This window comes from Lottia gigantea (genome assembly GCF_000327385.1).
Source record: "Lottia gigantea unplaced genomic scaffold LOTGIsca_268, whole genome shotgun sequence".
Lineage (NCBI taxonomy): Eukaryota > Metazoa > Mollusca > Gastropoda > Lottiidae > Lottia > Lottia gigantea.
This window is the reverse complement of record NW_008708839.1, coordinates 66,725-80,324: the sequence shown is the minus strand read 5'-3', so window position 1 is coordinate 80,324 and position 13,600 is coordinate 66,725. Positions and strand designations below refer to the sequence as shown.

General features: G+C 34.4%; 2 protein-coding genes across 2 annotated transcripts; both read left to right on the top strand.

The window, feature by feature from the left end:
• Window positions 1–2,939: 2,939 nt before the first annotated feature.
• LOTGIDRAFT_175327 (hypothetical protein) lies at window positions 2,940–6,171 on the top strand (the record flags this gene model as incomplete). Its single annotated transcript, XM_009056183.1, has 4 exons — window positions 2,940–3,145; window positions 4,150–4,268; window positions 4,643–4,782; window positions 6,127–6,171. The coding sequence occupies 4 exons, from the start codon at window positions 2,940–2,942 to the stop codon at window positions 6,169–6,171; spliced, it is 510 nt and encodes a 169-aa protein (XP_009054431.1).
• A 1,600-nt stretch (window positions 6,172–7,771) lies between these two features.
• LOTGIDRAFT_175326 (hypothetical protein) lies at window positions 7,772–9,649 on the top strand (the record flags this gene model as incomplete). The annotated part of the gene is made up of 5 exons (XM_009056182.1): window positions 7,772–7,788; window positions 8,317–8,426; window positions 8,685–8,741; window positions 8,996–9,085; window positions 9,324–9,649. 5 exons carry the CDS (start codon window positions 7,772–7,774, stop codon window positions 9,647–9,649), a joined length of 600 nt encoding a protein of 199 aa, XP_009054430.1.
• Between the last annotated feature and the right edge of the window lie 3,951 nt (window positions 9,650–13,600).

Sequence of the window (13,600 nt, the reverse complement as noted above, 5' to 3'; positions counted from 1 at the left end):
AAATATATGACATGATCGAAGAATACTTAAAATATATAAAAACCAGTTACGAGTGATTTGCTTGACTGAAAACAAAAGAACACCAAACCATATAGACCATGCCATTGTCTTTGAATAATGAATGATTCCAGAAGGTGAATCTATATAAAACAAAGTAATGGAATTTGATATGAGTTAATGATCAGATGACCAGAAAATAATGACATGAGAAAAGAAATGAACAAACCTTCTTTGAAGACCTTACCAAAGAGCGAATGACAGCGTTTAGTTATGTATGGAGTGTAATAAGTACTGTGTATTTATTTGCATAAGACATAAAGTTTCTCTTCCCAATTCATGGTAAAATATTACAAGTTATTTATAGGAAATGGTAAATGTAAGTTTGCTGACTGTGACGTCACAATTCAACTGTCGATGGCCACTCTGCCAATAATGTGTATAAGATATACTGGGAAGATATGTCGTAAAATACAAAACAGGCAAGGCCGATAAGAAAGGATGAAAGAAGAGAGTTGAGGGTTGTTTGGTAAATGGTAAAAACCACATAAACTTGAAACCGTAGTAATGGAGAAGAAAGGAGGTGACAGCTTGATATTTAGGAATATTGATGGTATTGGGACGAGTGAATCTGTACTGATTAATATTGATACATTAAGTAGACAAAAAAGACGATTTTATCGTAATTTTGTACGAAAGTCTCCTAAAAATGAAAGAAAACTTCAAAAGATTATAAACCCTATGGGTTCATATCAGGATTTGTATAAAATATATTACTTGATCCGGCGTTTATATACTACTGGCTACCAAGTAGTATACAAGCTGAGAATGCAATGGCAAGGTCCAATGTTGCTTTTATTGATGTTTGCGACTTGTGAGGACTTCCACGATATGTTATTAACACAGAGTTGTTATTATACTTTGAATTTGTAATTTGTTTTTAAAAGTGTGTTCATTTCCCGTTCGATCTCGGTGAAGCTCAGAGAGATCTTGAGCGTTTTTGTTGGTCGATTAGATTTTGGTTCGATTAGCCAATTCGATTTGGTGCAATTTATATAAGATTAGGGGTCATATACAAATATATAGCCTACTTAGAAACTGTGGTTTATGCGGGGCAAATTTCGTTTTAAGACCTTTTCTGTGGGAAAGTGAAATTTTTTGGGGCATATAAAACACCCCGTATTTAAAATAGGTATATTTTGCATTACATGTCAAACATGCTGTAGTGCATAATACGGGTTTTAAATAGAAATTTTATATGTTTGGATATCAGTTACCTCACTTTGTCCAACCCTTCACTGAAAAATGTGAAATCGAGGTTTCTCCCAGGTATCGAGGCTACAATCTCGCGAATCTCGTAACTGACCATGTTAGTTTGTCACATGAAAAAGATATGGACATGCCTGTTGGATTTATTGCTTTTATCGAAGAGGTTGAATATTCTCAAGTCTCTGCGTTTTGTAGCGATTTCTATTTGGATGTTCTCGATACTGTAGAATTCGGAGGTTTTTTGTTCATTGCCTTTTTTGAGTTATCTGAAATACTGGACTGTTACATATTTTGCCGCCTGAACGGATTTACTTGCACCATGTTCATTGGTTGCTGAATAGATCTTCTTCGACTTACTTTGTGGATCAATGGTAAGAATAATTTTAATGTTTGACATTAATTATCCACCTCCTGATTACTTTCTTATAGAGACAGTCTGAAGATGAAGAAATTAGATTTTGGGATGAAGAATACGTGTTTTCATGATTACTGTTTATCAGCTTTTTGTAAACTAACTTTTGCTTTTAATAAGATGTTGAACTAAAATCTTTTGTGTACCAACCAGGCTAATGAAGACGGGTATACACCATGCAGTGTGCAATCAGGGGAAATTTTGCCTAGACAGCAGCTGTCGTCTACTCTTCTTTGCTTTTCGGCAGCAATCATCAATATTATTAATTTATAATTAATTGTTTTTTCTTAAATATTGCAATCTTTTCTTTGAATGCGATTCACAGTATGAACACTAAAATAGAAAAGACTGAACCTTTTTGCAATGAAGTTAATGAAAGGTTTACAAGGATCGGTAGAGGTAGTTTTATGTTCCTGATATTTTGTTTTTAGAATGTTTTATTAAGCCAATCATTTACCTAAAAAAAACTTTGTTTTCAAATAAGCCAGAAAGATATTTTTATGTTTCTTAATTTATTGTTTTATTTTTTGTTTTGTTTATGGATTTTGTGTTTTTGCATGCAGTTTTAATTAGATTATGGTTTTTGTTTGCTTGGGCAAATAGCACCTTAAATTATGATTATGATTTTCAATTATTGTCAGTTTTATTGATGGGATGGTGTGTCCTCTGAAATTAGCTTTAACATAGCTCAGAAAGAGCTTTCAGAATTGCTTAGAGTGAAGTGGAGCTGATTGCATCGAAAGTGAAATTTCTTCATTTCTCCAAACTTTAAAATGCATTTACCAACAAACAGTTTAACTCAGAAAACAATCTATCCATTAGTGTGCTGGAAAGCTCAGAAAGAGAGCATGATCATACAACCAACATTTACTTCAGATGACACAATCCCTTTCAGTTGCTCCAAACACTGACTCGTATCCGATATAGATTTTTATCATAAATATTTTGTTTTCAAATTGCCATCATCACATCTTTTTCTCTTATTCTGAACAAAATTTGAGAATATCAGTTAATGTATAGGTTAAGATGATAGTTTGTTTATCGAACGAAGCCTGTGATATAGAATAATCAAGGTTTCTTGATTCTTATGTTACAGAGAAACTGTAAAGAAAAAAAATGTTTGTTAAAGTAGTTTGAAACAGATCTTTCAAACACATTATTAGAACATAGTGATACAAGTATCATAGAACCAGAAGAAAGCTCTTCATCAAACAAGCCTGACTTATCAGACGAAAACTTGCAACAGTCAAAGCCATCTACCATGGCGGCAGTAGACAAATGTCCTGCACCAAAGAAACGTGCCATTGAACCAGAAGTAAGAGCTTCATTAAGCAGTGAAAGTGAGGATTACTCACCACCAAATGAGTCTGATTGGGATGAGTCCAGTAGTCCTAGTCATGTATCTGTCAGCTGTTGCTCATCAGAGGAAAGCGATGTTTTTCCCCAATATCTCAAACTTCTAACAAAGTGAAAGATTAAGTTCAAGTGAGGATGAAATGAAACCAAGTGAAGATGACATTTAAGGGCTACTGATAATCCAATACTGCATGAGGATACTTAAAAGCAATACATCAAAAACTGGAAAGAAGAAAAAGGGGTGACGTGTTTGTAACAACTATCAGCATTGTGGTCTCTGCAAAATGAAAGTTTCAAATTTTTCCCAGCATATGTATTGAAATAGGGATTTGCCAGGCCATGCTCGATGTGAAGAGTTGCAGGAAATTTTGTCTGAAAAAAATAAACAGAGAGCTAATGATTTACGCACATTGTTAAGGGCAAAATTTAACAATGCATACAATCAACACACTGTAGAAAATGGTCGAGGTGAATTCATATTAGAAAGAAGACCCAATTATGATTTTAAAACTACTGACTTTGGTCCTTGTCCAGGCTGTCCTGTGGATTTCGTTAAAGAATCTTCAAAAACATAACTCATGTGTGAATAGGCAAACCTTTACAACATGCACATCACTAATAACTCAGTCTGATGTAATTTCCAAAAGAGTATCTGAGAAGGCTAGTCCTTTATTAATTAAAGAAGTGTTTAGTCTTATGAAAAGGGATATGATTGAAAATGTGTCTCGGGAAGATGGGCTAATTATAATGTTAGGTAACCAATGGCTCCAAATATAGGAAATCGTCTTAAACGAGGAACATACACATCTCAGATCATGCGCTTATGCGCAAGATTGCTTATCAATCTTAATGGGGATTTTTGGGATTATCTGAAGCCAAAATATTTCGAATCGATCGTTAAAGCAACGTATAAAACTGCTGAGATGATTGATGATGAAAATTTAAAAAAACCTAGTAATGTGAGGAAGCTAAAATATACTGGACCTTTGAAATGATTTAAGCAATAGTTTTAATTTCTGCTGAAATACCAAAATTCAATAAGATTAAAATACATTTATTATGAGAAATATTTGTCAACATAGATTAATCTAGCTAAAGCTTGATTTAAATTCCAGATTAAGTGATTTTGTGAATCGTGAAAAAGGAATTTCACCGCAACATTTAGTTGGAGAGCGAACAAACTTTGGAATGAAATTGCTAGAAGAACAAGAGGTGGTAACCGTGCGTGGAGATGGTGAGATTCAAGATACTCAAATGATCGTTGTGTAACTGAAGTTCTGTATGATTTCACTGTCTCAATTTTCAAACTAAAAATATCTTAATTTTTGAATTTTCAGATTGGGAGAGGATTACCGGTAATTATAACAGGACTGGTAAAGGCTGGTTAAATTATCTTGTGAATTCGAAGTTCGAAAAGAGGCTAGAATAGAGTCTACAAATCCTTATGTGTTTGTTGCTAAAGGTTTGTCAAAAGCATTATTTCTTGTTCTTGTTCTCGGAATTGTGAATATTTGGAGCATTGGTCAACTTTTATTGAATCTTAAACCATTGAATATTGCGACTTGTCCTTTTGCTTAACTATGATTTAGTGCATAAATGTATTTTAAGGGGAGTTTGATTTTCTTCAAGGTAATGGAGTTATACGTGCCTGCGATGCCTTAGCTAACTGTTGTCAGAATGCTGCCTTGGAACGTCCTGAACTATTAACTAGCACAAGTCTACGCAAGTATATGGCAACAATAACGCAGGTTTGTGAATCTTTAATCTCTAATATATATATACATGTATAAGCATATTAAAATGCATTAAACTGCATGTACAGTTTTATGTGTTTGTAAAGAGAAACATTCAGGAAACAAACATTAAATGACAATAGTTGCAAAATAATCATGTTTCAAACTTGTATCGTCAATGGTTGTTTTGTCTTTACGGTTCTTGGGTTGAAGTCAAATGAAATGGAATGGGTTTTAGACCACTTAGGACATACTATGGATATTAATAAAATGCATTACAGGCTCTAATACTGCTCTCCTACTAGAATGCCATTCTTGCTATGGTGCATGTATTGGGAGATATATATAATTTGTCAAGTTCAAAAACATTGAATAAATTACCTGTTGTCCATTTACAAGATGTGTACCGGTAGTTTTAGATTTAAGCATTGCAAGGTCGTTTCTACACAATTGCCCTATCTACAGATATACGGACAAAAGTCGCACTTCACAACTTCCAATTGTACAAATCGCACTGCACAATTCAAAAAGTCGTATGGATGGGTCCGTCCGTCCACATATGTTGTATGCTCGATAGAGGCTACAGTTTGTATCTTGATGAAACTTTGTATGCATGAATATATTGATGAGATCTCGGTCAAGTTTGAAATTGGTATTAATCGGAGGAACGGTTTCAAAGTTATTGCCCTTGACTTAGCAAAAATGCGTTAAATTTGGCTTGTATGCACGATAAAGGCTACAGTTTTTATCTGATCTTGATGAAACTTGGTATGCACGTATATATTGATGAAATCTCGGTCAAGTTCGAAATTGGTGATAATCGGATGAACGGTCGCAGAGTTATTGTCCTTCACTTAGATAAATGTGACTTGTATGCAGATAAAGGCTACGATTTTGATTGCATCTTGATGAAACGTAGTATATATGTATATATTGAGGAGATTTGGTCAAGTATGAAGTTAGTAATAATTTGAAGAACGATTTCAGAGTTATTGCCCTTGATTTAGTAAAAACCCTACAAATTTGACTTGTATTCATGAAACTGGGTGTAGTTTTTATCTGATCTTGATGAAACTTGGTATGCATATATATATGCATAAGATCTCAGTCAAGTTGAAATTGGTAACAATCGGGTGAACGGTTTTGGAGTTATTGCCCTTGAATTAATTCAATGCATCTAATTTGGCTTGTAGGCCTGATAGAGACTACATTTTTTATATGATCTTGATGAAACTTGGTATGAGATCTCAGTAAAGCCTGAAATCGGATGATAGACACTACTACAGACTTTATCATTTCTGACAGCTGGAAGTGGGCGTATGTTACCTTGCCTGGCAAACTGTCTTTATATTATTTCAGACTTTTACCTCTTCCGAGAGTGAATGTGGAACAATTTATAATTAAGAATAAAGCATTTTTCTTGTTATTCAAGCTACTAACATTACATTATTTGCTTTCATTAACTCAATTTGTCAACGATAGAATCTAGCCGTTTGCTAAGCATTGAATCAAGTTGTTTCCCTATCTTTTCATGTAGAGTATCAAGATTGATGTCACTGGTGTTTTTAGAAGATTCTGTGTCCGATTCGGTCTTAAAATTAACTTGTCGATGCGAAAAGTTCTTGGAGTCAAATAGACTTTTCTGGTTTTCTAAAAATAGTCTCATATGTTTCAAAGTGTCTTGAACTGATTTCGGATTCTTTTCCATAGCTTTTTGCGCTGCTTCCTTCTCCTTACAGCCACGGAGAAAGCATTCAATAGCTATTTGATTTCTAGTTTTACTGCTAGCATCCGTATAACCGTCTATGGCAAAAATTGTATTTATTGTGAATTCGTTTTACTGCGTTTGACTCTTCGAGCATTGCTTTCTCGTAACGCTCAAGCTCGGTTTTTACGGCGTTTGGCGTATCCTTCATATTTAAAGTCTTGGTTGGTTGTAGTCAATTTACTAGTAGTCATGGTGGGTAAATCTGGTAAGTCTGCCCTAGGTTTTGATTTATCTTCTACCTGTCCCATACGTTTTCTATTTGTGAAACTTGATTTGACAAAGTTACAAACTGTGTCGACATATTTTGCACTTCGTCCATGCGCCTATCTGATTACTGCGTAATTTGTGGGTGTGGTTAACGTCAAATTATCAAGGTCAGATAATGGATCAGGTATTTCAAGTCCTGAAATTTCACCCGTCTCAATCATTTCTATCCAATAATTTGGTCTTAAATTTCCAATACTTAAGATTTGCTCTAAAGTTATTGGGGTATCTTGACTATCACGAATTTGAATTATTCGTTCGGCTATCTTACCCCCTGCATGTCTTATTTTTTTAAACTCTTCCGTCGTAGCGATTTGTATATTAATTGATTTCCCTACACCAGCCATGTTTGTTTGAATGTCAAAAGAGAAATGTTAAAACATCTCCGGACGGCGGAAATGTCGAATACAAGGTAATAACATAAATGACACCAAATGTAGCAGAATCGCTACATGGCAGAGGAGTAAGTACTCAACTCTGCTGTGGGTAAAGTATGGTGTTGGAAATGACAACAAGTAATAAGTTAAACTTTATATACACTTAAATACAATCAGGTTAAATAGAAAATACGGTCGTACATTCAATGCAGCTCCTAAATCTGTTGTGTCGAACTGCACGCGTGGTTTGGTTTATATAGCCAGTCATCGGCTGCTGATTGGTTGAGCACGCACGTGCATTCATAACAACTACTGCACGTGTTTGGTCTCGTTCGGATACCAGTCTTCATAAATAGGCGGAGATTGCCGATGTGAACTCGTAAGCTTGTTGTACCAGTACCTGGATAATCAAGACTGTAAACAAGGGAGATCAACTTCCGTAACACACAGGGTGTATTCTTTTTGCTACACCGGAGTACTCCGGTTGACTCCGAATCACGAAAATGACTGTTCTTTTTAAAAATCCTAGTTCTCCGAATAAAAAGAACAACGCGGAGAGTTCTCCGAATTGGTCCGTTTCTCTCCGCCCCTTGACATGGCGGCAAACATGAGGTTAGTAAATAATTCACCACTTTTTTTTTGGTCTTGTGTGTACAAAACATTCATTTCCATGGGTTTTGTGAAAGAAAACAATTACACGGTTATATTCAGCAGTTAATTCCGAATTGTCGCTGCATGACATGAATCAGCTATATAATATGATTGCATATATATGAGCCTCTGAGTCTGAGTGCAATAGGTTATGCCAGAAGGGTCTATCTCAAACCATGGTTTGAAGTGTTGAGAAATAATAAACTTTCAAGGCTTACAAAACAAAATATTCTGTTTTGTACTAATTTGTAGATCACTGTATCACTATACAATGGTCACAGGGGCTCATAATAGGCCTATAAAGGCAAAATGATATTCTATTGTGGACTAGGTCCAGTCTATAGCCATAGGCCCTATTCTGAATTCTGATCATAATATTGTATCAATCCCTTGCCCTTGTCCAGTTAGGTATGAATGTGTGTGCATTTAAGTCACACACCAATTGTGAAAGTTATCTCTTATCTTAATTTCTTATTTTCTTTTTTATAGTAATCGTTCGGAAGCATCAGATAAATTGGTAAATTATCAAATTGTTTATGACGGTCAGGTTATCTCTGCCCTCCTAACAGAAGAAGATGGAGAAAAAATTTTGAATGGGGGTAAGTTACATTTACAATTGATCTTGTTATGATATCTGTCATAATAATCTGATAGAGATTTAGTTTATCAATACATAATCCATTAAAATATACCTTACATATTGTAATATTTCTTTCTATTTCTACAAACAATTTCGTTTCTGAGACTTTCATACGATTTGTCCAACAGATGGTGAATGTGATTGACATCTTTATAATATTTTTTCAAAAAATAAATTGACTTTTCAAAACTTTAATTGACTTATTGTGTATTTTCAGATCCAGATATGTTACAAGCTGTTATAAATTCAAAAGAAATTGAGAAACATGATCATGGTAAGTTCATTTTGAATTCACTAGCTACATTCATCATCCTATATATGTAGCATGCTGCTTAGTTTACAAAAAATGAACACAGAAAAACAATATTTGTTATCGAGTTATTGCCTTGTTCTTTAAAATATGTTCATTTCTCTGAGCTTACAAGCATTCTAGAAGTCACAAGTTATTCATATTTATTATCCTGCCATTCAAGCGGGTGTCTATTCATATGCTTATTCAAATTCTTAAAATCTTGCTTTGTGTTTTAGTACATGATAAACCATCCTGCAGTAGTAGTAGCACACCAATTAACTCTGCATCAACATCAAAAACTGAGCACTCAAATGAAACCACTAAAGGTATTAATTTTTGATCATATATGCTTCTATAAATTTAAAAGTTGCAGAGAGGCAAGTCACAACTGCAATAAAACTCTCTTAAATTATAGAAATATAATTTAAGTGAATATTTAAAAAATGAACGATTAACGTGCCAAATTGAACAAGCTGCCAAAGAAAATTGTGATACATCTATATACATATATTCATATTATATGAAGCTTTTAAATAATCTTTTTTAAATGTATTTATATTTCAGAAAGTGATTGGACGCCTAAAAACACCCGTTATCTAATATCCTTGGTTCGTCAAAAGTTGTATACTGAGGAAGGCGAAAAGTTGATTTGTAAGTCAGGAATATGGAAGGAAATAAGCTTAAAATTAAAACAAAATGGCCACATTCACAGCAGTGAAAGATGCAGGGGAAAGTGGAGGACATTAATAACCTCGTATAAGAAAATATCCGACTCAAATAAACAAAGTGGAGAAAATTTAAAAACTCACGAATTTTTTGATGAGTTGTCATTTTTAGATAAAAGTGCGGATGTTGAACCTGCTTACATTTTAGAGTCAAGTAAAGATTGAAAAAATAGAAAATGATTCTAAAAGTGACGATGATGAACAAGCACCATCACTTCATAAAAAAAGTAAAAAAAACTACCAAAGGGAGAAAATCAACAGTTGATTCGGTAATTGACTACTTAAAAGAGCAGAAGAAAAAAGCAGAGACAGGAACAACATGATCAAAAGATAGCTTGCCAGGCAAGGTAACACACGCCCACTGGCAGCTGTCAGAAATGATTAAACAGTCTTTAGTGACTACAGGGTTGCACAATATAGCTAATAGAGTGAAACGCCAAGTCAGATACGATATTTCGGTGAAATATTATCCGATCATCGCGAAAATCGATAGGGATCATCTTCATAATAACGTTGACATACAAAATAAAAATCAAAAGAATCTGTAAACAATTGTAGCCTGTAGAGTGAGCACGAGTTGCACAATATAGCTAATAGAGTAAAATGTCAGGTCAGACACGATATTTCGGTGAAAAATTATCCGATCATCATGAAAATCGATAGATCATCATGAAAATCAATAGGGATCATCTTCATAACGAGATAGACATACAAAATAAAAATCAAAAGAATCTGTAAAGAATTGTAGCCTGTAGAGTGAGCACGAGTTGCACAATATAGCTAATAGAGTAAAACGTCAAGTCAGACACGATATTTCGGTGAAAAATTATCCGATCATCACGAAAATCAATAGGGATCATCTTCATAACAACATTGACATACAAAACAAAAATCAAAAGAATCCATAAAGAACTGTAGCCTGTAGAGTGAGCACGAGCCAAATGTGAACGGACGGACGGACAAACGGACCGACGGGGTGATTACAATATACGCCCATCTTACGTGTGGGCGTATGAAAATGGAACTAATGGCATCTCTCGTCAGGGCAATTACCCCTAAAAATGATTAGATTCGAAAAAGGTGGTTGTCTTCCCTGTCCATCCATTAACAATTTGCTCAGTAGGCACAATTCTTGAAAGGTTATCAAGAGATTGCAATCAGGAAAGTAAGAATCCTGATTTAAAAAAAAAAACTAACACATTTGAAAAATGTTTACTATACTTTTGTTCTTGAAAGAATATTTTATTTTTGTAGTTTCATTAGAATACGTTAAATTTTAAGTGTGTTTATAGTCATTAGTCAGTGGTTTTTGACTTTAAATATTATTTTATTTAACACATAATGTTATTGTTGATTGTTATTAAACTGTTATTATAAGTTTTCAGCAATCTCATCTCTTTTTGCGAGACCTGCAGCCCCATTCTCATTATTATTGACATCATTATCCTGACCTTCGTCAGGCATTTGAACGAGATCTTCTTGGTGTTACAATACTTAAGTCTTGGAAATCTCCCTTTAAGTAAAGCAAAGGCTCTTTCTATGGCCTGTCGTTTTGATGAGAAAGATCTGTTAAATACCCGTTGGGTACGATTTAGATGTCCATTGTCACGATAAGGAGTTAATAACCATCCTCTTATTGGATATGCTCCATCACCCAAAAAATGATATTGCTCAGGTATTGAAGGACCAATATTTTGCCATACATCCGAATTTCTTAATACTCGGCTGTCATGGACTCTACCTGGCCATCCAGCTATAACATGTGTGAAGAGCATATTAGAGATACAAACACCTTGCTGGATTATTGAATGCACTTGCTTTCTATTGAAATAGGCTCCAGGATCCTTAGATGGTGCAGGAATTAGAATGTGCGTTCCATCTATACATCCTATTATTCCTGGGAATGGTTGAAAATCTTGGGCAACACCTTCATACTCATCAAAACTTGGCCATTTTATTAATCGAGGTAAAATAACAATTGTTAGTATCTACAAATTTTATTTCGGGTTTTAAATGTAGCAGAGTCGGTTCTATCAAATCTGTCAGCAATACAGCGTATGGTTTGTTGACTATCAAGCCACATCAATGTAATTAGCAATTGTTCTTCTATTTTAATTGGGGGTCTCCCATGGCCATCGGTTACTGGGTTAGCTCCAACATTTCTAATAAGTTGGAGTAATTTTTCAAATGTAGTTGGTTCTAGTCGGAAAAGGCCTACCTGTATTATTCAATGATACTTCACACTCTTGCCAGGTAAAACGGCAAAAATCATGTCACACAACAAAATAAATTATGTATATATACATACACCATAAAGGCATAATACATGTCATGTATATTATAAATTTGACGTAAATAGACATAAATAAAAAACTTACAACGCAAGCAATGCTGGCACAGTAATAACTATCAGCTTGCTCTCTTCCTCGTCCTCGGATTCAAGCAAATCGATGACTGCCATTAAAGCCGCCATGTGTATTTTCCGAAGATCTCTCCGAATCTATTCTATTTAAGTACTCTCCGCGGATTCGGCGGAGACATCTCCGCGGGGAGCATAAAGAATACACCCACAAAGTTGAACAGGAATGTTCCTTACTGTTTGCATCTAATTCTGTTATGTAAGTGTCGAAATGGCAGACATTTTCGACCAGTGAACTCTTTCTCTGATAAGAGTTTTGACTCGGAAACCTTTGAAGATGTTCTTTCGGTATCTCGTTAGGAATGTAACTATATTAGGCCTAAATTTTCCTTACTTCACTACCCAATAAAACTTTACGGTAAGGTTTAAAAAATGAATTGTAGGGTACATGGAAGTTATTGGTTTCACTTAATCTTGATCTGGTTGCTTTTTTGTTCTTCATCATTGTCGTGGAAGATCTTGGAAATTCCTTCAACCTTCTAAATGTTGTTATGTTGCTATACTTTTAAAAAAAAAACGAATAATTTTCTAGAATAGGGAAATATTAAAAGTTCAACCTTATTGTCGTTGTTGATCTTAACACATTAGTCTAAGATATGACGCCGTTGCAGATACATTATTCGTATAAGTTATATTTAGTAAAGTCTTCATTTCAAAGACTATATATTTGTAATTATTTATCTATTTGTCATTATGTAGAGTCTGGTTTAATTAGAGTTTTGTAACTTTGTAGATTTAAGAATAGATTAATTAATATACAGAACACTTGTCGTCCAAGTGGTTGGGAAGCCCTTTCTATGGTAAGCTTATAATTAACTGAAGTAACATAGTTTACCTGTATCCATTTAGTTCATATATATATATATATATATATAGTTTTAACTACTGTGCATTTGTTCTAATGTGAATTGTTATTTCTATTACACAACAGTCTAAATTCCATGTCCCCGTCCAAACACCACCCCATCCCACCCTACCCAATATGTGGATAATCATCGTATCGTTGTTAAAGAAACATGCCAACGTAAGTAAAGTAAATAAACCGAAGCCCCGTGTGCTACAGGCATTGCATCGATCATTGGAAATCAAAAACTGGTAGGCCCATCCCAGTCATTGCACACTGCATGGTATTGATCGTCTTAATTAGCACAATAAGGTACAGATGAGCAGAACGTAGAAGAACGGTTCAAATGATAGTGATGTGTTCTTCCTCTGAATACTACTATGATACATTTGGGCTCCCCTAGAAATACGATGTTGATTGAATCAATCTATTTTCGTTAAATTATTTTATTCAGAACTTAACGTTAAAATTAGCAGAGAGTTCCATCTTACTAATTACAGTTTGGTAACTGATACAGATGTTCGCACCTTTGTTGACTCTCATTGAAACCAGTTCCATGTGCACAAGGCATCGATACGTAGGTTCCATGTACACATTGCCTAAATCGCTTGCAGTCATTTGGATCAATGACAAGAGTTGTGTCCCCCGGAACACAGGTTGCTATAAAACAGTAAATGAAAAAACAGTGATGATCTCCATTCTTTTAAGAATATAACCATAATAACATATGATTGATTGTGTATATTAGATACTAACAAACTGTCAAATGATACAACAGAACGCAGTCAGAGACACGAGAATATATAATATACACAAAGAGTTTTTACCAGTAAAATAGTTAAAACATATTAAA